Genomic DNA, 24560 nt, shown 5'->3' on the forward strand with positions numbered 1-24560 from the left:
AGTCAACACGCCTGTCTATTCATATCTTCGTCAGAGAAGCGCAGGCTAGTGCTGGGAGCCTGCGGCGATAGCACATGTACCTGCGTTTATGAAGCGTCACATCGGCGGTCATCGCTTCTTGTGCTGGCACTGTAGACATAAAAAAATTGTTTATTTAAGAACACTGATGCGAAAGCTGAAATATAGAGTGATTTATCCTTGTTAGAGTTCTTGATTCCTGAGCCTAGACGCGCCGATAGCGTGAGGACGGACTCGGCGGATACGCTAGGCCTAAGCTTCGGTGGGGACCGATCTCGGCGCGGGTATATATAGCTGGCGAAAGCTAAAATGTGTGTATTTGAGCCTCAGAACTTTTTTTAGTACAATAGGAAAAGTGGAAGCGCACTAATCACCTCAGCTTTGTTATCGGTGCGATAATATCAGCTAGAGATAGGCTTCGAACTCGGGGTCCGTTCGCGCGCGTCTCAACGACTTCTGCATTTCTTGTCCACTCCACAACAATGCGACAACGGCGACAGCTCCCAGTCATACGTTACATGCGAACTACTAAAGAACGCGGCGTCCTCTGCGTTTACGTGGTTTTGTTCAAGAATTTAGCAATCCGCCCAGTCAAACGGGAAAACGAAAAAAAAAAAACGAAAGCGATTTTCAGTTTCAAATGTGCATCAATAAACAGGGCAGCTCACGCACCTTTATTCCAAGCTGTGACACGAAATAGGATTTTATAACCCCAAGATATAGCGTTATTTAGGACAAGAGACTAGTATCAAGCGATGAAACTGTATAAAGCATTTAATATTCAGCAGCGCTCGTCCTTGCGTACTGGAACCAGCGCGGCACAAACACAACCAGCGCAGTTTCCAGTGCGAACCAGCGAACTGCAGCGAGAACCAGCGCCTGTACAGCACAAACCAGTGCGCCCCAGCGTCATGGCAGTGGAACCAGCGTCTCTTCCAGTGTGACCCAGCTCTTATCCAGCGTTCTCACTGGTGTCCCAGTGAGTCCCAGCGAGTGCCAGCGTACCCAGTGCGACCCAGCGCCAAAAAGCGCGCTGGTTTCACACTGGAAGACGCTGGTTTTTGCAATAGGGTGGGGAGTTCGGTAACAATAGTTGGCCCGCCGAACTCATTCAGTCACAACGGCGACGAGGCTAGAGCGTGACGGTGGCGGTTTCAGCACAAAGCCTGCTTCGTCAAACGCATCCTAGCTGAAGCGACGGAGGACGCGCGTATTGTTCCCGACACAAAGTCGACTTAGTCACTACCGAGACTGTTTAACAGTCTCGGTAGAGATCAGCAGTTTACGATAGGTAGCGAGGCACTGGAAGTGGTAAGGGAATACATCTACTTAGGGCAGGTAGTGTCTGATAGTGTCAGACACTACCCGATACTGCACACTGATAGTGCAGGTAGTGTCAAACAATGTCTGATAGTTCCTCAAAGAGTCCTGCTAAGCTAGCCTCACTCCACAGAGTACGGCAATTAAAGGTCGACAGTTTCCATGGGCCGCCTGTGTCGACAGTTCCCATGGGCCGCCTGTCCTCCGGACACAGAGATTCTCAGCACCCTCTGCTGCGTTGCAGGTCTGACCACCGCCTTAGTCAGGTGCCCCGCAGCTGCTGAGGACTGAGGGCCATGCTTTAATTGTAGGAATCATTCGGGAGGTAGTGGCCGAATACTGCACCAGGGAGGCTAATTCCTGTTCTGGTGAGGGAGTGTCTTTGTTGAAGCTTAGTGGGCCTTCATTCCTAATTTGGTTGTACCTGGAACGAAAGGGCAGACAGCCTAGCTCGAGGCGAAGCGTTCCGAGCAGGACGGTCTAATGTCCCGGAGACCCACCTACAGGCTTGCGAGGGGGGATACGCAGAGACCCTGAACTTATATAGAGGAACTAGAATTAGATATCCGCCACCACACAAAGCCCTCACAAAGGAAGAAGCGACCAGCTGGCGCAGACTACAAACAAACTCCTTCCCCAACTTACACGTGCTCAATAAAATGTTTCCCACACAATACAGGGCCACCTGCCCTTGGTGCGGTGCCACACCTACACTCTACCACATCACCTGGGAGTGCGAACGCAACAAAGCACTCCACAAACACGAACACCCGAGTGCAGAGCAATGGGAGAGTCGGCTCACCAGCAGCGAGCTCACGGCCCAAAGGGCCCTAGTGCAGCACGCGAGCGATGCAGCACGACTCAGTGGAGCCTTGGAATAGGGGCCCACCCTTGCTGAAGAGAAGTCTCAAGTCGCCAGCGCCAAGAAGATGAAGACGACGGAGACCTCGTAACCGCGAAACTCTTGAAAGACTCAATGAAAGTTTTCACTCACTCACTCACTGTACCTGGATTAGTATAGCCCCACTCGCTCTCGGCATCTTTTGCCGGTGTCAGGCGTCACTTCAAGCCTGCAGATGTTGTGCACTGGAGGAGGCGAATTTCAAGCTCACCATCGTCAAAATAAAAGAAAGAAAGAAAGAAAAACTTATTGAAGGATTCGAACCTCCGACTATGGCAACCGAGCATTCGACATAGCTCAGTCAGATATTCCCGTAAGCGGCGAGGCTACCTTATCGCCGACAAGTACAGCCCAGACGTACTTGCCTAAAAACTTGTGTGATTTCATATCCTATTGACCGCAAATAAAGACGAGGACAGCGGGAGAGAACACATAAACAACACGGGCGGTGTGTACCGCCCGTGTTGTTTATGTGTTCTCTCCCGCTGTCCCAGTCTTTATTTGCGGTCAATATGATAAGCAGTAAACACCAACTAGGCCAAACTGAAGTTCTTTGATTTCTCCGCGATATATGCGCGATGGCTAACTCAATATAGAACGATTTGTAAACGGTTCTGGCCTTGTAGGCCCGGAATCTCACGTGTGCAGGCAGCCGTGAACTCGGCTAGGCAAGCCATGCAGGCGTATACAGACGACCTTTCACCATGGCGAATGCATGCGTGCGATCTACGGGAGTGCAAGCGGAAACCCGCGAAAACGAATGTAAGTGCAAATGTAGAAGAAATAAATGGACGGGAACTACGATCGCTTTTTTTTTTTTGCTTAATGAAAATCTGTATTTGAACTTTGCAACTGTTGTCGTTACGTTATTTTTCTTATTGTTTGCGTGATACTGCAAACCTTCTCATCACTTTTTCTCTTCCTAAGCGCTCCAGTTTTTTGTTTTGGGGGCTCTCACTAGGAAGTCAGCGCGAGGCATGTCGGTAGATACTGCGCCGCCCCCTGAAAGGCCCGACTGGGGCGCCACCAGTGCCACTCGGCAAACCTGCTCTCACTTTTTGAATAAAGCCAGTCAACTCTCCATTCTCAACCTGTCAAGACGTGTATTTACTTGCCTCCAATAAACCGAGCTCCCAACAAGTGGTGACCAGGTATATTTACGTTTATTTGTTTACGAACACTAGCAATGGACAACGCTGCTCCTACTCCTGCTGACAGAGATTACGCCACGATTACGTCTCCTGTCGCTGCAGAGCTTCCCAGCTTTTGGCTCAAGAATCCCCGAGTTTGGTTTGCACAAGTAGTGGCCCGTTTTCAACTCCGGCGCATCACTTCACAGAGAGCAAAGTACGTCGCCGCGCTACCCTCCGACATCGCCGATGCGATAGACGACTTGCTCGCGCCTTCGGCCACCGCATACTACGACCTGAAACCCACGGCCCTGAAGCGCCTCGAGCCATCGCAACAGAGTAGGCTCCAACAGCTCCGAGGAACTCGGCGACCAACGACCGCCACGACTCCTGCACCGGTGGCGTCAGTTCCGCAAACGAGAGCCAGCTTCCAATTTCGCGCGAGCTGTTCTTGCAACGCCTCCCGCAGCCTGCACGCACGGTGCTTGCGGGTTCCGACGAGTCTCGATCGGCTAGCTGCACTCGCTGACCGCACGTGCTCGTCTGCGCCACAGCCACCTATCGCGGCTGCGAGAGTCTCAGAGCCAGGAGACCGACTCTCGCGCCTTGGAGGAAACGGTCGACCGCCTTGCCAGTGCACTGGAGAAGCTGACGACGAGTGGCAACGTTGGCGACCAACTTCGGCGCAACCGTTCGCAGTCGCACCGAAAGCCGCGCCGCCAGTTGTGCTGGCACCACCGTCACTTTCGCGAACAAGCAAGTCGCTGCGCTCAGCCCTGTTCGTGAACGGGAAAAACACCGGCCATTCGCATGCGACATCGCGCAAGCCGCCTATTCTTCGTGGTCGACCGCATCACCTGCACCCGCCTCTTCGTCGACACCAAGCTGTCTATCGTTCCCGCCACGGGCGCAGATCGCCAACGCGATCGCAACGCTCAGTCCACGCGGTGAACAACACTGCCATCGCGACGTATGGGCTCCGGTCAATAACGCTAGACATCGGACTCCGGCGCTTGCACAGATATGGGTGTTTGTGATCGCCGACGACAGCTAAATTTGCTATACTGGGAGGGAACTTCCTCAGCCATTCCAACCTAGGTGTGAGTGTTCGTGATCGGCGTCTATACCGTCACATCCCTCGGTGTACTTGGCCTGCAGTCCAAGTTCACCTCACCTAGCATCCGTACTTTCGGCCGGTCTCAACTTGCGACAAGATACTTGCTGAGTACCCGCAACTCACAAAGCCCCGAAACGATGCGCTGCCCGTGAAACGCAAGGTGACGCATAACATTCCCACCACCAGCCCACCAGTCGTTGCCGTTCAACGGAGGCTCGCTGGACGGAGGTTGGGAGTGTCCCGCCGTGAGTTCGAACACGTGCTTCAGCTCGGCGTTTTTCGTCCTTCCTCCAGCAGTTGGTCTTCTCTCCATCTGGCTCCAAAGCAGAACAGTGGCGACTGGCGGCCCTGTTGCGATTACCGAGCTTTGAATACCATCGCTACTCCGGATTCATATCCATTCCCCCACATACATGAGTCCCGGCTCGCAGCAACCAAAATATACAGCAAGATTGATTAACCTTTATCTATTCTATAAACAGCAGTGTTCTTCACGAAGTACCTCATTACAAATACCTGTGGCTCTGGATAACAAGTAACTTAGACTGGACTAAACACATTGATTATGTCGTGAGAAATGCAAACTGAAAGTTGTTCTTTTTACGAAGAGCGTCAAAATGTACTACTCCTGATGTCCGCATGACCGCATATAAAGCGCTTATTCTCCCATCATTCGATTATGCAGCCATAATCTGGGACCCCTTGAAAGATTGAAAGCGTACAGAAAAAGGGTGTGCGATTCATGTATAATAGCTTTGGACGTTTTTCTGTTTTTGCCCTTTTAATTAGAGCCAACTTGCCACAAATAACCCAAAGAAACCGGTCATCTAGGCTCAAATTTGTCTCAGATTGTAAAGGGACACTATAAATTAGACACTTCAGACGTATTAACCTTTTCATTCGGGTATGCCACTAGACAAAGACACCTATTAACAATTGCTCCGTTTCGCACACGTAACAACTCCTTTAAATATTCTTTCTTCCCGCGGACAATAACTAAATGGAACCAGCTTACTAACACCCAAGTTCAACAGCCTTCACTTACCTCGTTTACCTCGTGTCTAACTTAGTACTTACCGTATGCCTTCTATTTTAGTTTATATTAGTTTATTTACTCTTATGTATCTATGTATTTGTTGATTGAATTTTTGTGATGTTTTCAACATTTGTACCCTCCTGCCAAAATCCCCAAAGTGGTATTAGAGTATCAATAAATAAATAAATTTGATGAGCACGTACCACCAAATTCCTGTCAAACCCAGAGACACTCTGAAGATAGCAATCACTACTCCATTTGACCTATTTGACTTAGTCCGTATGCCTTACGGTTTGAAGAATGCGGCGCTAACTTTTTCAAACGTTCATGAAAGAAGTTACGCGCGGACTCCCGTTCATTTTCGTCTACTTTGACGACACTCTCGTTGCAAGTCGCGCAGACGAAGAACACAAGGAGCACCTTCGTCTTCTATTTGAGCGATTTAATGAACACGGCCTGGTCCTAAATCTCCAGAAATGCATTCTTAGAGTTGAAGCACTCTCGGCCATCGAATTTCTACCCAAGGCATCAGGCCACAGTATAGTCATGGGTGCGGGCAATCGAGGGCTTCCCCTCTCCAACCTCCTTCCTAAAGTTGCGCGAGTTCCTCGTAGTACTCTGAACCTGAGCTTCGGTAACTTTCCTTTGCCTGCGAATTTTCTACGGACATCCGCCGTATCTCTGGGACCGAAAATGAGCCAGCTGACGCACTGTCGTCGCGGATCGGCGCTGCGCCTGCTGGCCCTCTGGATTTTCAAGCTCTAGCCTCCGCCCAGCAAATCGACCCCGAGCTACGCCAATTGCGGGAAAACGGCTCGTCGCTCCAGCTTGCAGCAGGTGCCGCTTCCCTACACAACAACATTGCTCACGTGAAGAAAGGGGGTTAGCCGATGGCCCCGATTTTTATTAGTAATATTGTCTCGTATACCCTGCTGGAGTATACAAGCTGAATCAAGATACAGGCGGTTGCACTTTTCGAAAACACAAGCGGCGACGAGCGATGCTGAGACGAACCTCGTTCTCCTCTTCTTCAGTCTCTTGCTGCGCCACACCATGTGGCATTACCCCCTCTTCAAAAAAAAGGGGAAAAAAAGAAGGAAAGCATACATAGGCTTGACCTGAGAGCGCCGAGATGGTCTAGGACGAACACATAGGCTATAGTCACAATCACTGTGGTGTGCGATATAGTCACAAGGCACTGATGGACGAGTAACCACAAAACTAACCGAAGCAGCTGAAAACATCGAATATTAGGGGCTATAGTACGGTTTCAACCGCACAACGGGCACAATCTCAGATTGCGGTTGTCGACGTCGGGGAGGCTGACTTCCGTCAGGAAGGACTTCGTAGTTCACGTCACTAATTTGCTGCAACACTCTGTAAGGTCCGAAGTAGCGACTCAAAAGCTTCTCGGATAGTCCTTTTCGGCGCACGGGAGCCCAGACCAAAACTTGATCACCAGGTTGGAACTCGACATGTCGATGGCGGAGATTGCAACGGTGCGCATCGATGCTCTGTTATTGCTTTATGTGCACTCGGGCCAGCTGACGGGCTTCTTCCGCGTGTTGCACGAAAAGTTCGGCATCATGGGCGAGGTCGAGGTGATCGATGTTGTCGCACGGCAGCATTGCTTCGCACATAGTCTGCACTTCACGACCGTAAACGAGGTAAAACGGCGTGAAGCGTGGTGTTTTTTGCGTAGCAGTATTATAGGCAAACGTTACGTAAGGGAATATCTCGTCCCACGTCTTGTGCTGTACGTCTACGTACATAGACAGCATGTCAGTCATCGTTTTGTTCAGTCGTTCGGTCAAGCCGTTTGCCTGCGGATGATAGGCAGTTGTCCTTCGATGGGTCGTGCAGCTGAGTTTAAAAACGTCTTCAATGAGCCGTGCTGTAAAGGCTTTGCCTCGGTCTGTGATGACGTGCGATGGGGCGCCATGCCGTAGGACGATGCTCTGTATGAAAAACTGGGCAACCTCGGAAGCTGTGCCTCGAGGCAGCGCCTTTGTCTCAGCATATCGCGTTAAATAGTGCGTGGCGACGATTATCCACCTGTTGCCAGAAGATGACAGTGGAAACGGGCCCAGAAGATCCATGCCGACCTGGTCGAAAGGTTTGCCAGGTGGGTCAATCGAATGCAGCAATCCCGCAGACTTCACAGCTGGCGACTTTCGGCGCTGGCATTCACGGCAGGCTTGGACGTACCGCTTAACACACTCGGCAAGTCTCGGCGAGTAGTAGGATTTGCGCACTCTATCAAGCGTTCGCGTAAAACCCAAATGGCCAGGCGGAGGCTCGTCATGACAGGCGAAAACTTCGGCACGGAGGTCTGCTGGAACGACCAAAAGGTAGGTCTTGTTGGTGGCAGCGGAGTTCTTGTATAAGACGCCATGTCGTAAACAAAAAGACCACAATCCTCGAGCGATATGCCGGGGTATTGATGGGTTTCGTCCCTCCAGATGTTCGAATATAGGCCGTTGTGCGTCGTCTGAGCGCTGCCGTGTGGACAAATCAGTAACGCTTACGGACCCAAGGAAAGCGCCGTTGTCCTCAATGTCGTGGTCGGTAGTGTCGACAGGGGCGCGCGAGAGTGCGTCAGCGTCTTCGTGTATGTGGCCCGACTTGTACACGATGGTCTCGTCGTACTCCTGCAAACGTAAACTCCACCGTGCCAATCGTCCAGAAGGGCCCCAGAGATTTGCAAGCCAGCATAACGAGTGATGATCAGTTACAACTTTGAATGGGCGGCCGTAAAGGTAAGGTCGAAATTTGGCCAGCGCCCATACGACGGCAAGACACTCTTTCTCCGTGGTGGTGTAGTTGGTCTCTGCACGCGATAGTGTGCGACTTGCGTAGGCGATCACTCTTTCAATACCTTCCTGCCGTTGTACAAGGACCGCGCCAAGACCAAGGTTACTGGCGTCTGTGTCAACTTCCGTGTCCGCCTCCTCTTCAAAGTGGGCCAAAACTGGTGCTGACACCAGACGCTGTCGAAGCTCGGTGAAAGCAGTCTCTTGCTCTGAGGACCAGACGAACGATACATCGTCCCTCGTGAGGCGAGTCAGCGGCTCTGCCATCTTCGAAAAAACTTCGATGAAACGCCGGTAGTATGCGCAAAGGCCCAGGAAGCGTCGGACACCTTTCCTGTCGGTCGGTGTTGGAAACGAGGCTACAGCGGCAGTTTTCGTGGGATCGGGGCTAACGACTTCCGCGCTGACCACGTGTCCGAGAAACATCAGCTCCTTGTAGCCGAAATGACACTTCTGAGGCTTAAGGGTGAGGTTAGACGATCGGATGGCTTCGAGAACTTGCCGCAGTCGTTTCAGGTGGTCGTCAAATGTCGCCGAAGAAACAACCACGTCGTCAAGGTAGACGAGGCAGCTTTGCCACTTCACACCAGCGAGAACGGTGTCCATCATTCGCTGGAAAGTTGCTGGTGCCGAACAGAGACCGAAATGAAGTACTCTGTATTCGTAAAGGCCATCTGGAGTGACGAAAGCAGTTTTTTCGCGGTCTCGTTCATCGACCTCAATTTGCCAGTAACCGCTCTTTAGATCGAGAGACGAAAAATACTTAGCTCGCCGCAACCTGTCTAAAGAGTCATCGATACGTGGTAGTGGGTACGCGTCCTTCTTGGTAACATCGTTGAGGCGTCGATAATCAACACAGAAACGAAGCGTTCCGTCTTTTTTATTTACTAGAACGACCGGGGAGGACCACGGACTGTGCGAAGGCTGAATGACACCATCATCTAGCATCTCCTTGACTTGGGCTTGAATTGCCTCACGTTCTTTCGGCGAGACACGATAAGGCTGTTGTTTGATGGGACGTGCGTCGGCGGATGTCGTTATTCGGTGCTTCGTGATTGGCCTTTGGCCCACCTTAGTAGCCCGAGCGAAGCACGCGCGGAATTCGTTTAAGAGTTCCTGCAGTGCGCTCTTTTGGTGGTCCGTAAGCTCGGAGTTTAAGTCGATGTCTCTGAGCGAACTGTCGTCTGTGTCCACCTCAGAAGCAAAGCACTCGACGATGTCCGTTGATGGTTCGGCATAGGCGATGGCAGTGCCACGAAATATGTGCCGATGCTCAAAGGTAAAGTTGGTAACGAGGACCGTTGTCTGGCTTTCACGAAGTTCCACAAGGCTTCGCGCTACACAAATACCTTGGGTCAGCAACATAGAAATGTTGCCTTCGACAATGGCTTCACCGTCTTGCAGTTCGTCAGACTTGACCGGAAACATAACACTCGCACGCGGCGGTATCGTGATGCTCTCGTCCGAAACGCGAAGTGCGGATCTGTGTCCAATGGCGTCGGTCTGTGTTGTTGCCCTTTGTGTCGAGAAAGTGATGCAGCGCTCGCGGAGGTCAATGATGGCGCCATATTCCCGGAGAAAGTCCATCCCAAGGATTAAATCGCGGGAACACTCGCGTAGAACCAGACAAGTGGCGAGAAAAGCAGCACCGCGAATTTCTACTCTGGCCGTGCATAGGCCAAACGGTGTGACGACGTGGCCACCTGCCGTATGAACTGGTGCCCCATTCCAGGGCAACGTAACTTTTTTCAGAACGCTCGCCAGTTTTCCACTAAGAATAGAGTAATCGGCGCCGGTATCTACAAGTGCACTCATTTTTCTGCCGTCGATCAACACAGGTATGTCCAGTGAAATCTTGTTCGCAGAAACTGGTTCTGGCGTCATCGTGTTTTCGTTATTCGGCGGTCGGCGCGATACGAGGTCTTGAGCTCGTCGAGTATAAGTTGCCCCGCCTCGGAAGGTCGCTGACGTCAGTTTTCCCGGCGTGGACTTGGTGATCGCCCTTGCGTCGTCCTGGAGGTTGTATTGCGAGCAGGGAAATATCGCCGCGGTGAGGGTGAGCGTGACTGCCGCTGCGATGGACCCGGCCTGCGCTGCTGTTCGAGGGATTCTGCGATGCCGGGTGACCTTTGGCCGAACCTAGGTCGAGGTGAATCGATAGAAAAACCCCGCAGTCCGAGTCGTCGGTAGGGGCACTCCCGATACACATGACCAGCTTCGCCGCAGTGGTAGCACAGCGGTTGTCGATCGGGTGCTCGCCAAACCTCTGATTTCCTCGCGGGTGTTCGGCGATCGTCGAAATACGGTAGCGGAGTTGTCGGAGCGGCTTACGCCGATTGCAACGTGACTGGCGGCGCAACAAAAGTAGGTGCGAAAGCTTGGACGGGGCTCAGTAATGTTTCTGCGTACGCCTTGCGCCGGGATTCGCTTGGCAGAGGTGGTGCTTCACTGCTGGAAAGATGCTTGCAGTGCCTGCTGTACTTCATTGCGACTGGAGGTGGCGACGTACCGTGGTGCTTCTGCAGCTCGTCGCGAACCACTGAGCAAATCAGCTCGCAAAGCAAGGCGACGTCGCACCCTAAGCCTACCGGCGTATCCAGAGTGCAGGCGGCATTTACTTGTTGGTTGTAGAAGTTCAACCGTTGCTGAAGGGTCTTCTCCATCGCGGTGGCTTTGGTGGGGAACTCCGCAACAGTCTTGGGCGTATTCCGAACAAGACCGCCAAAGAGCTGCTCCTTTACGCCTCTCATCAGATGACGCACCTTCTTCTATTCCGACATGCTCGGATCGGCACGCTGAAAGAGACGCGTCATGTTATGTCCTCCACGTACATCGTGACGCTCTCGTTGCTCTTTTGAACGCGTGACTGAAGGGCCCGCTCCGCTTTTTCACGGCGATCGGGGCTGGAGTAAGTCTCCAGTAGTTTGCGCTGGAACTCAGGCCAGGATGACAGGACACTTTCGCGATTCATAAACCACGTGCGAGCACCATCCTGGAGGCTGAAGTAGACGTTCCTGAGTTTGGCGTTGTTGTCGCACTCGTTAAACGCAGCCACGCGCTCGAACTCCGCCAGCCAGTTTTTCACGTCTTCAAATATGTCGCCATGAAAAGCCGTCGGCACTTGGGGGTTCAGCAGCGTTAGATAAGTTGGTGTCACCCGTTCCGTAGAAGTCGCAGTGGTCGCAGTCATCACTTCTTCCTGGAGGTTTCCAAATTCTGGGGCAAGGCCTCGGATTCGCCGGCTTGTGCGGTGAACTGGAGTCAACTCCAACTGTGGGGCGAGGTTCTTGCTGCCCAGTGGGGTCTCCTGCATAAGTTGAGCGTACCCAGCACCTCCGCCAAATTGTCGCGTATACATTGCTGGAGTATACAAGCTGAATCAAGATACAGGCGGTTGCACTTTTCAAAAACGCAAGCGGCGACGCGCGATGCTGAGACGAACCTCGTTCTCCTTTTCTTCAGTCTCTTGCTGCGCCACACCATGTCGCAATATTGCCGCAGAGAGCTCTCCACATGCCAGGTACGAGCACTCTCGTGAGGCACCTTTCCAAGCGTCTCATCGCTAAAACCCATTACTCGTCGCATCGCCATTAGAAGAGCGCCAGCAACGCCTCGCGCATGGCGATACAGCGCGTGTCTCCCGTGCACGCGCTCACGGCAGCGCCCGAGTCTGCCGTCCAATGAGAAGCCACGGCGGGGCTCTTGGCCTTCGGGGCGCGTGAAAAGTGCGTTCGGCGGAGAGACGCGGTTGACTGTGGAATAGGCTGCTGTTAACTCTTCTTTTAAAGTGTGTGAATGCTTAATATTGAGTTTCCGGGCACAAGTTCGCCCACAATAAACCAGTGTGTTTAGTGTGCTTCATTGAATAGTGCTACAATATCATAAGAAGCCAACAAACACCGACACCAAGGTCAACATAGGGAAAATTACTTGTGCTTAATAAATAAAATGAACGAACGATAAATTAATCGAAATGGCAGTGTATGAAAAAACAACTTGCCGAAGGTGGGGAACGATCGCACAACCTTCGCATTACGCGTGCGATGCTCAACCAATTGAGCTACCGCGGCGCCGTTTCCCCGTCCCCTTTCTTGGGTATTTATGTTTCCTTGTAGAACCCTGAGAGTTGAGTGAAATTGGGCCAAGTGAACCCTGAGTGAAATTGGGCCAAGCAGCCTCTGTCAGTTCGCCAGATTCATAATTCATACTCCTCAAGCAACAAACACCAGTAAATTGCTCGTGTGAGTTGAACGTGTAGCACGGGAAAGGGAATATATATTGGTACATTCCTTTTCTTATTCTGCATACAGCTGTAAGCATCAATTAGCTTTACTTCAAATTACCGCCACATAAACACGTGAAGAACCATCTAATTTTGAGAGGCAGTTAAAAAAGCAAGTGGTGCTTGTAGAATATCAACTGCCGTGTTAAGTGCTCGTTTTACTGCCGAGCGTTTTTGTGAAGAAATGCAAAAATTTGATATTAGGGAGTTTCAGAAAAGTTTTGGGGGTGTTAGCGTTGGGGCATGCAGGAGTGAAGACTTGGAATAGGGCTTTGCGTTTGCGGATAGCGTCTTGCGCTGATAGCGCCACTACGGCGTCAAAGAAAAGCTATCAGAAATAAATAACATATACCATTTTATGATAGGAATAGTAATGTTGACTTGCGTGCATTCGCGTTTAATTACAATTTAGAGGTTATTCTGTAAGCAGCAAACAATTAGTTGCGCTTAGTTTTGAGCAAACCAACTTTACGTTCCTTCACCAGCCAAGCTTAGACGTGTTAGGCCTACGAGCCATAAAATCCACAATCAAATTCGTAATCAGCGGCGTCTAATGAATCATCTTCATAACACACGCTAGTTGAGAGAAATCGATAACCGCAGTCACTTCTCCTAGCTTCGAACTTCACGCGTTACCACGAATCGAACCCAGTTTGGTGCTAGACTAGAGCCGCCGCTTCGATGTGCTCCGCCATGCTTGCTGACGCAAAGCTTTTGGGGCCGCTATTTGGGCTCCCGCTAAATCGGTGAAATAGCGTTCCTAACGCAAAACCCAAACGCAGTTTGGGTCTCGCGCATGCGCAGTGGCTTCGGCGCTATTTCTTTGGGGCCCCTATTCTAAAGCTCTCTATTATATCATGAACTACTCGTCGTCAGCAAGCCTGTTTTAGCGGGTTAAAATCAAGGTATCTGTCGTAGAAGTCTTATCATACTTATCACACCGCGCAAGTATGGCATTATAACTGGATTCTTATATGCTATCTTTTTGCGGTTGTCGATCCGCTCATGAAAAATACGCAATGGGCTGGTCTGCGCTCCTTCGGCTGGCGCTGCAGCGTTGCTTTGAGAACTGTATTATCGCCTAATAAGCTCCTTGTATAAATTTTCGCGAACGAAGACGTCTTAAAAATATATTTGGGACGCCCGCCATAAGTATACAAGCAGAGGGAACGAGAGCGAACAAACGAAAACACTGAAGAAGGCGCCCGGACACCAACCGAACCATAGAGTTAGTAAAACAGCTCTCGAGGAAAAGCTGGGCCGGAAAAGTGGGAACCTCTAGGGCGCCGCCCTGTTGCTACTGGTCAATGTGGCCAGCGCAATTACTATTGAAAGAGCTGAAAACAAGTACAGGTCACCTTATGCTTCGGCATCTAAAAACGCATACCTGATGGCTTTATGAAGGCGCATGGTGCGTTAATATTAAGTTTACAGAAAGCGATCGCTAAGTCCGTGACTTATGTAAATAACGATGTCCGCATTCATACAATAAAGGATGACGCGAATTTCGGTTTCGAATCTGTTTTTTGGATACGTAGTAGTTTCGTACAGTTTAGGTCTGACATGCGATCGCGCGTCGACATCGGACGCTATGGCACACTCGTGCCTTATGTGCCACCGAAGCCCCGAAGTGCTCTGGCATATACCTTCACATGTAAGTAAACGAATGTATCTCCTTGTTGAGAATATCACGCGAGTAGGCAGCTCTTGTGGTACATCACAATCGTTTGAGAAGCGTCACAGTAGAGCATTTTTCTACATGCGGAGTGGTGTTTTTATTTGCAGGTTTCCCTTCAGTAGGAAATTGCTGGACAGGCGGACCAGCGCACCGGAATTGTAGTGGCGAAGCCACAAGCAACCCAAAGAATCTGTTTAATTGTTGCACTTTGAACAATCATGTTTCTACAAAGGCCACAGCACAAAAACAGCCTGATGCCGAGTATTTCTGTGCCACGAAGTAATCAAGAGGCGGGTGCCTAATGCGGACGAAATCGAGTGCATCGAGACTTAGAGCAACAGAAAGCTGAGCTAGTTGGTAAGGATTCATTATGCAAAACAGAGGTGAGGCGTGCAGACAGTACACAAGAGTAGAGAAGTGGGCGGTGCTCGTGTTTTTGCTTGCAAATACTCTACTCTTGTGTCCTGTCTGCACGCCTCACCTCCGTTTTGCAGAACGAGTGCATCAACCCACATATTAATAGCGTAGGCGTTTTATTAACTGTGCGATATTTTCAACACTTCCTTGCATGCCATTTCATGTGGAATATCTTTTCTGGTCAGAAATTTGTGCAGCGAATCTATTTGCATGATCGACTCCGGGCCCGTGGGACCGTTCACTTGCACTTGATGCTGAGTCTTTTACATGTATCCATAAACAGCAGATATGCACATCAGATCCCTGCGAGCATTTTCAAAATTCAATTATTTTAGACAACAGGCACATATGTAATACTGACATAATCTCAAATACCACTAAGCAGCTGGGACACATTTTTGTTGACCATACTCGCAGGTAAAATAAGTAGATCATGTGGACAGCTCCAGCTCATTTTCCTTAAATCAGTGTGTACAAGGGGTACGCAAAAAAATTTTTCTCGCGCACCGATTATTTTGCTGTATAAGCAAGAGAACCCACCACGTTAGTGTAACGTATCTTGTACATCACACTAATATGTGCTTTAATTTACCAAGTAAGATGAGTTACTTTTATGGCTAATTCAGTCATATCACACTGCAAGCTGCATTCATCAATCTTCAATTGGATTTTGCAAATGTTTAATGAAATATGTTTCCCTTTTATGCAGATATGCAATGGCAAGCCCTTCTGTGTGTTCCAGAGGTAAAACTTAAGCTTTAAATTAAAGAAGACATTTCTAGTCAGCAACAAGCAAAAATGGTGAATGCAGAGTATCAGAAGCCCAAGGTACAGAAATTATGAGAAGTGTCGAATGATTTTAAAGAAAGAGTCGTATTTGAAAATGCAAGACTCTTTAGTGGAGGTCAAGCAAGTCAATATACGTAGAATACTCTGCAAAATTATGCGAGTGAGGGGATGTCAAACAATGGGTCAGGAAATGCGTTGTCTTTCTGCAAAACAAAAGCTGATTGCCATTACATAAGTCACTTTAGCATCATGAGACTGCTGCTTGATAGATTCAGAAATAAACCAAAAAACAAGGCACGCAAAAATAAAAAAAAAAACAATTTAATGATGCTCTCTCCACACTGGGATAAATAAAAACAAACACATCACATCTAATGTCGACATATCAGACGCCTTGTGAAACACTAAAGGAAAAATTCAGTTTCGAGCTATGGCACTTGCCGCATAGATGTGGGGGGCCTTGCACTAATAGTGATAGTTACCACTGCATTTAGAAATTGAAAGTATTCATGCAGACAAGGATGATTCTTCATATTTTTGGCTACCACTTCAAATGTCTCCACCAAGTGTTACAATGCTGCACGCAGCCATACTAAGGATCTCGCAGCAACACCTGCAGGTAAAAAGCAGAAGCAGTCAAAGTGCTGGTGTGTACTGGACACTATGTTTGAAAACTTTTAGGCAAGAAGAGTGCAAGAAGCAGACATAACAATTGCATTTATTTCCATAATTCCTCATTTTAATGGCCTTTTCTTTTTGCTTAGACAATGCCTACGCCTAGCCACAGCAGCTCCCTCATACAGACTCCGCAAGCCAAGAGGCCGTGGAGGCAAATGCAGGTAAGAGGCAAGAAGCAATAGCACTGGTATCGACATTCATCTCATTTCTTTCTTTTTCTTTCGTTTAGGCAGCCAGCACACCTAACAGCCACCTTGACTGCGGGTGTGTGACCCTAGTCGCCAAGGAAACATTTGAGGGAAAGCGACAGGCAATGTGAACAGCCACTTCTCCATGCAAACGATATTCTTTCTCTCGGATGACTCCTACGCTACGCCACGCCAGCACTCTTGTGCACAAAGATGCCGCGGAGGCACGTGCAGGTCAGAGGCAAGAAGCAGTGGCACTGATGTCGACATTCACCCAATTTCTTTTTCTTACACTGAGGCAGCCAGCACACCTCGAACAGCCACCTTGACTGCGGGTGTGTCAGTAGATTCCTGTTGTACATATGCTCATAATAAAACTTCAGTACACTTGAACTTGATAATAAACTTGAAGGCAAATGGGACATTGATGCATTGTTTTTTGAACATTTGTTGTACACATACAATATATGTTATACTTCGCAGTGCTACAGAGCGTATTTTGAAGCTTCCCCCTATAGTTTGCACCTTTAATTACGTATGTGTTGTGTGGCCCTCAATGCAGTTCATGTTTTAGCAGCTGCTTTGTCTGTGTATCGCACATTGGCTTAAGCTCGTGATATCCGCATACTTCTCTCACATATACAAAATAAAGTTCTATGTAGTCCTCAGTGTTACAACAAAAAATGAAAGTAAACAATCCGATCGTGGAATTGTGTTTATTACAGTGATTCCTATGACAGTTACTGATAAGTTGACAACTTGAACTGGTCAATCCGTCCATAGCCTCCTCTATTTTTCAAAAATGAAGGAGGCTATGATCCGTCATGGCAAGGAATTGTATGCATACAAAAAAAAAGGGGGGGGGGGGGTACGTGTGTGTGTTTGTAGTGGGGGGTATAATAGGATTAGGGCGGTGCGAAAAAATGTACCAACACCGTCCTCTAGACCCATTCCGTTAAGGTACCGTAACAAAGCGTATTATGCATAAAGTTCATACAACCAACTCTGATATTACTACACACGCCAGGCGACGCGAGCTACATTTGCCATGACGCATTCGCGACTGCACCGGATGCCCACCATACGATTCTCGTTAATCGTGCTCACTGCACCGAAGCAAAAGAAAGATCATGGGCGCAGGTGCCTTTAAAGTATCTCGACCTTGCGAGGCACTGCTGCGCATGCCAGGGGAGCTGTCCGTGCGAACACTCCCTGGCGCACACCTGCCTCGGCGGCCCCAACCTACGTACCGTTCTGCTTCGAGCTTTGATCCCCCCACTGTCCCTTGGGTGCCCTGGAGTTCCTGCGCCGCCTGCTTTATTATAATCTCAGGTGCTCTCCTGAAACTTCCGTTTGTCGGTTACATGTGCCCTACAGCTGGATCAGTACTTATAATAATAAAGAAACCCGATCTATCGTCACGACGATAGATCGCGAAAGCGGCTTTTGCAACATACCGCGCCCGTGCGAAGAGAATTACGGAACGCCAACGAGGAATCTGACCACAGCTTCGAGCTCGTAACCTTGTCGAGTGGCTCTCCTGCAACAGGCGTGACCGCTGAAAACCGCATACCGCCGGAAACTTCAACAGGATCATCCCTCGGTAGCATAACTGCCACCTGTACGGCCAACATGGACCACACCCACACCACCCCGCAACATAGAATAAAGAACCAATTTATAAAGCCCAAACACGCGGCTGCACACACACATCACGACACTACAAGCGAGACGCCATGCTGCTACGCTTGCCGGATTAAAACTGACTACTGTCACCAAGTCTAGCAAGCGTCTCAGGAGCTGGCAACCTCGGCGCGTAGCAACATGGCGGCGCTCTTGCGGTTCCCGATTTAAATGCATGGGCCCTATGGGTAGCTTGTCCTCTAGAGTCAGTATAGTAACTCTATGAACCGAACTGTAGCAGATGACAGGCACGAGTGCGTGCCCTGACGTCACGCGAGCGGCGCTCGCAGCGCCCCTCTAGTTCGTTCTCGGGGCTAATATTTGGGGCGCTCTGAGCCATGGCTGTATCTCTTTTTCTAGTGTTTCAAAGTCCATGACTTTCATTTAGCATAAAAAAATACAATGTTGAATGAAGCAAAACGAGCGAGCAATAGATAGTATCATTGGATTTGGAGGTCGTTCCCACCGCTGTTACCAGTTGTAGGAGTTGTCGGACGATCTCGCCGCTGCCACCATTTGTAGGATTTGGAGTCGGGGACGATCGGAGGAACTTGGGCGACAGGACTAGGCGAGCAGGGTTTATTTACATGTTATTTACAGTTGAACATGGGATACATTTACACAGTCTAGCGTGACTCCCAAATGGAGCCCGCAAGACGAAGCATACAGCAAACGAGCACACAGCACACGAGTACATTTCGAGCACAGAGCACGACGACGAGCACAGCAGCCGACAACCGCTGCTTATAACCACTCCGTTCGACGTCATCGTAGAAAGTCCTCGTGGTCGCCTTTGTGAGAAGGGGGTAGGGTTTTTACACACACACACACACATGCCGCACAGGTTTCGGTGCTCTCTCCGAGGGCCGACGACCTTTGCAGCGCAGTCGTCATGGTATCCATTGTCTGGCGTCCCCGTAGTCAGATTGTCACGCCCGACCCCAGCCGGCGCCTCTAAATTCCAGAGCTGCCTTTTTCCTCTAGTCACCATGTGTGTCGGCAGACAGTGACGAATCCTGGGGCCCCCGTACCGCAAGGCCCCTTTTGGCAGGAGGCTCCCCCTGCTGCAGAGAGACCATGACGACCCGGCAAATTAACCAACAATGCACGGGGCGCCTAACGTGGCCAGCCTCGCTGTCGTCACCGATGCTCCAAACGCGGCGCATGGTCGGTTAGCGTTGTTGTCCTCGCTCGTTTTCTGAAAGGCGCCGCCACCGCGGGTCGGTCGAAGCACGTGCAGCGGGCTGAAATAGCTGGCACGTTGCAACCCCGGCCGGCCATTCCTAACAGTATGCACAAATTGGTCCATACCTCCTCTATCACGATCTCACGGGCTTCACCTCATTATCGTAAGCGGTTACGACTTCGAGGGGTTTTCGAATACTTGGTATCGGGAGTAAAATAGGAAAGACTACTTGCCTATTCATATATTCATGCGGGCTATCATGTGTGTGTGTGTGTGTGTGTGTATGTGTGTGTTATGAGAAATACATCTCGTAAGCAGTTTGAAGAAGCTTGAGCAAAGCGGTTCTTCGCCTACATGCAGACAACACAGTAACGCACACAATCCGCACAAGCTTATACGGACTGGACGTGAAAAATGAGTTGTTTTTTCTAGGAATAAAGCTAATATCCTCTTCCTAAGTTCTGATCCCCGGGAGCAGCAGTAATTAACCATGCACCGTGCTTGACAATACTGACGAAAATCAGCAACTCAGAACTCGAAAACGTAGGCAATGAATTTTTCACACAAAATCACAGCATCATGCCTTTTTGTTCATAATCCATATCTCGTTGTTCTTTTAATAAATTCCCTGAGACCTATGTGAGACCACCTACGTTTGTTACAAGATGGTCCGCCTCGGCCGTTCTGCATAGCGTTGACAAAGCGAAAAAAAAAACCAGCGAAAACCAAGACGCAGGACTAGAAGGAGGCACACACAGTCGCCGGACTTGCAAGTGATTTACAGCGCACGTCCTTCTGGTCCTGCGTCTTGGTTTTCGCCGGTTCTTTTTTTGGCTGACACGAACCAACTAGCTGGCCCAGCAAATCACGCTTCTAAGCGTTGACAAAGTACACTTTGAGAACACAGCGCAGCGTGTACAGACGTGTCTTTGCTCCGCGGGACTGGCGTGCTGCAGCTTCGCGTCTTATTCTGCCCGTTTGGCGCCATCCGTCAATCTGCGAGCTTGTCAACACGATCGCTGCCAAGAAGAGCCGCGGCCAGAGCGAGATGAATGGCTCCGCCAATTGCGAGGTCCCGCCCTCGGTCCCACAAGCTCTGCGTTTATGCAGCACACGATGCAGCTTGCGGACGTGCGCCAGCTCGGCGGTCAGCAGCGATGGCGACTACTTACAAGGATGGCAAATGCGGCACATACAGCAAGACGCAGAGACCGTTGCGTCGGTGTTAGTAATTAACGACTGTTCTTGCCCTCCATGCAGACCCACACGTCATACCGGCTATTGTAATTACCACATACAGTATTACCACGTGCAGAGAGATTCTGCATGCACATGTTCGCCGTTCTGTATTGTCCGTTTATCTGCGTTTATAGTTCGAGCACTATTTGATTTACCAACTTTTGTGTAGGATCTACGTACTACAACAAACGTTATTCCAGTGCTTTCCTTTTTTTTTTATGAACGCCGAAATGTATACCCGCTGCCTCTACACATCGCACGAAGCTTTCTACCAAACATAACGTAAAAGGTCGTTTTATTACTAGTGCTCTGCTTTGATATCCGCGCTCTTATTCTAACATTAAAGATCTCGCACTTGCAGCCACTCGATTCACTCACGCTTCGCAGTAAACGCGGTTCTTTTTGTACAACATGTCTTTCAATAATAGACTTGGTATTGTCGTTTGCCTTCACCTAATTTTATGGTCGACTAGGAGGAACCACTGCAGGTACGTGTCGCAGCTTCATTCTCCTCTGTCAGAGTCCGCAAATAACGCATTTTCTATTTAGGTGAACAATGCACACTACCCCCCCCCCCCCCCCAAAAAAAAGTAAGAAGAAAATCACCCTGCAAAATAATTCTGCGGTAACAAAGCTATGGAAAGCGTAAATCCCCCTTCAAAGTTCGAGAACGTTTAACGCGCAGTTTTCCTATTCGCGCTCGCAAATTTGTGTCAGCGCAAGGTAACGTTTTGCCTCGGTTCTAGATAAACATGGCGTCGCACTTTGCAACGAGACGGCTTTCCGTGCAGATTCCAGTACTTCTTCGCCATCGGCCACCCTATGCACACGTTAAGCCTGGGCACGTGTATGACGGGAACTTGTGTCCCACATCGACGTCTTCGGCACGGAACGCGCGCGGCACCAATTAAAAAGCGTCCGCTCCCTTTCGCCAAACGCATAAAGCTCTCGTACAACGGTGCAAAGCGTTAGAACAGAAGCTCCAAACGGCCGGATGCCAAAGCGCGAGAAGTTCGGCGTCATCACGCTAAACGCGCACGACACAGTGCCCACATCCAGCCGCAATGCAACAAAGTGACGTCGATATTTGTTCGACGAACGTGTTCGAGCGTGTTACAGCTGAAACGTTAAAAGCACCTCGATCAAACCACGCGCGAGTCGCCAGTGAGCGTGACAGTAGTGCACGGCCGCATTTGACGAGGAATTATTGCGCATTCGTAATAATCTAACTGTCTCAATATAACGCGCGGTGTAGCTGTTCGTGACAGTAAAATTGAAAAATAACGTACTGAACAAAAAAATGTACAGCGAGTGACAGTGGTTTACGCGAAAGGCCCTTCCGCTTCATCGTCTGCGCTAAACTGAACAGCGGCAAGAGCGAGATTCGATAAGGCGGCAGACTGCTGCGCGTCACCGCATAGCGCAGATGACCAGCGCGCGAAAGAATGCAGACTCACAGGTCGGTGTTCCACTGTCCGTCGACGGTGTCGAAGTAGCCCCACGACGCAGCAGTCTGCGTGGACATGACCGGCCGGTCGAGGCCGCACAGCATGGCCACCACCAAGTCTTGCACGGCGCCCGCGCGGTCGAACCGCTCCAGCAGCAGCTCGCGCGACCGGTGCCTGAGCAGCCAGAAGAGCGTCGCGCAGCCGTGGCCCGAGCTGAGCCGCAAGTGCGAGCGGGGCCTGGGCAGGGACTCGAGGAAGCTCGCCGAGCAGCGCCCGTCCTGCCAAGTGTACAGCGCGCTCACCACGTCCACGTCGAAGCGTCCGAACGCGTTGCGCTTCCAGCCGCTTTCGCGTCTCCAGAGGACCACGCCGTGCATCTGTCCCGAGACCGCGACGCGCGTCACGCGAGCCAGCTGTTCCTTGGGCAGCTGCGACAGGCAGAACTGCAACGCGGTGCAGATCTTGTGCGCGTCCTGCTCGCTGCCCAGAGAACCCAGGTCGCTGGCGATGGTTGCCTTCGTCTCGCGCGACAGCGATGAGACCGCGGAGCCGCCTTCGGACGATACAAGGCACGCCTTGACCGTGGTCGTGCCCAGGTCCACTCCCAGGACCAGGCCCTTCGAAGAGACCACGCGATCCGGCGACGCCGAAGCCATGGTCGTATCCTCGCTACGACGATCGCGTCTTCTCGATGCTGTATTGACGGGCTCGCCGATGGCTTCGCGGCTCCAAAAACACCAAGACGCCGAAACAAGCGCCGAACACGGTACGCGAAGCACACTCCTCGATCGCAGGGCACCCACGTAGCGACGCTGAGCACGCCGCTGGCGTCTGCCGCAGCGAGCGGCCGGCCGAAGACAGTTTGCCTCGTTATCGCCGCCGCCCCTCCGCTTTCGGTTTCATGCTCTCTCTTTTCCCTTGTCTCGGTGGGCGAGAGGGCGTGTCCGACGAAGGAAAAGTGAAGCGAAACCACCGTTCACGCAGTAACACGCGCACAGTGGCCACCAGACGGACTCTCGCGTACGGGTGAAAGTTGTTAAATAAAATAGAGTATAGCTACTTGCTTTTGTAGCAACGTTCTTCAAATCTTGCCGCCAGGGATAATGCAGCGCTTTGTTCGTAAACGTTATTTATAAAAATTTTGACACCTAAGTTGTTTAAACCGTAAATATAAAACAGCACGTTAATATATATATATATATATATATATATATATATATATATATATGTATATATATTGATATATATATTAACGTGATATTGTGTTTAACACAACACAAATGTAACATTTGTGATGTTATTGAATTTAGCGCCACAACTTCGGCAGTGATGAAAATATTGGTGTTATTTCTGGCAAACGTAGGGACACCTCACTAGTTGTTTCAGAAAACAGCCGGTCCGTCTCTGCCGCGCGATTGGTTCGTTCCGGGGGCTCGTCCTTAGAGCGATCGTCAAATGATCCTGTAGTGAGTGGCCCGCAACGGCGGTCATCCGGCGTGAGGCTCGCGTGAGTACAGCAGCTGTACGTGTGGTGCAGGGTCGCCGGTCGGAGAGTCCCTAAACGGTACGTCTGTTATGCTGAGAGGTTACGTCACTGCTAACTCGCGTACAAATAACGTCAGCAAAGTTCTATGCTCTATCTTTTCTGCGCGTTGAGGGGAAGGCCTCGTCGTTTCTTTGCAGGTGGTTGGCGAGGCGCCGACTCGAAAGGCGAAGCATGGACAAGGACAGAGCCAAGTTTCGCAGTCCGTTCGGAAGGCCGCACATGGCCACCAGCGGCGCCGCTTTGGCAGCATCCTCGTTTCTGCCGTCGCAGAAGACTACGAAAGGAATTGTCGCAGGTAAGGATGCAGAAAACGAAAAACTAATTCGTTTTGGCTCCCACACCGCCGCGAACACAGTTGCGGTATTCCAATTGTTTTCCGCTTTGGCCGCGGTAACGTCTAGCTCGGGTGTTTTGCATTGCCCACCGCACAGGCTTGAATGAGGTTTGCATTCCCAAGAATTCTTGGCAGAATGGGATGACAATTCGAGAGGCAGTTGACATCGGACGGCGAAACCATTGGGTGGCCCATTGGGTGGCCGGTTTAAGAACAGCGAAATTCAGATGCTTTTTATCGCGTCCCGCCGTCTAGGAGCCTACTTGTTTTCACGCCATGTCTATCGCAAGTCATTCTCGGTTTTTATCTCCAGACCGTCTATTCGCACCGCTTGTCCGTGTGCGTAATCAGCACCAGTCCGGTCGCGCGATGTGTTGAGCGCGCGTTTACTTTCCAGTCCCCTGATTGGCCCCTCGATCGCTTCACGTAAATTTCCAAGGACCCGGACTTTCCAGTGTGGAGACCGTCGTTCGAACGTCGAGAGCGGACGCTCAGTTTTAATTGTCAAAAGTGCGGCCTCGCAGAAAATTCTCGCGTAAACGCCGGCAGTTGCCGAGCTCGTGCGCGCGCGCGCTGTAGCGCTACTCATTTTCTTCATATCGGCCGAAGGTTGTGCCCGTTATGCTGGATCTTTAGGTTGCCCGGCCGTTTCGTAACAAGAACCGTCATTCGGCTGAGCGACCTTCGGGCAGTATTCCGACCTTCGACGAAATATCTCTGTACCTAGCTCCTTGAAAGTCGCACTTCTCGGACTTGA

At 50.4% G+C, this 24560-nt stretch overlaps 2 protein-coding genes across 3 annotated transcripts in view; one reads left to right on the forward strand and one right to left on the reverse strand.

Annotated features, from left to right (window-relative positions):
* Window positions 1-22976, reverse strand: part of LOC126524289 (sedoheptulokinase-like) — a 265319-nt gene extending 242343 nt beyond the window's left edge. For both annotated transcript variants that reach the window (XM_072287417.1, XM_050172622.3), the window contains exon 1: window positions 21933-22976. In XM_072287417.1, the coding sequence (XP_072143518.1) occupies window positions 21933-22579 (647 nt within the window). In that variant the 5' untranslated portion in view covers window positions 22580-22976. The remainder of the gene's footprint in view (window positions 1-21932) is intronic.
* Window positions 22977-23293: 317 nt separating this feature from the next.
* The window catches only part of sea (mitochondrial citrate transporter scheggia), a 67266-nt gene continuing 65999 nt past the window's right edge, over window positions 23294-24560 (forward strand). The window contains exons 1-2 of the mRNA XM_050172641.3: window positions 23294-23487; window positions 23607-23764. Coding sequence (XP_050028598.1) covers window positions 23641-23764 — 124 coding nt within the window. The 5' untranslated portion in view covers window positions 23294-23487; window positions 23607-23640. The remainder of the gene's footprint in view (window positions 23488-23606; window positions 23765-24560) is intronic.

This window comes from Dermacentor andersoni, chromosome 3 (genome assembly GCF_023375885.2).
Source record: "Dermacentor andersoni chromosome 3, qqDerAnde1_hic_scaffold, whole genome shotgun sequence".
Classification (NCBI taxonomy): domain Eukaryota; kingdom Metazoa; phylum Arthropoda; class Arachnida; order Ixodida; family Ixodidae; genus Dermacentor; species Dermacentor andersoni.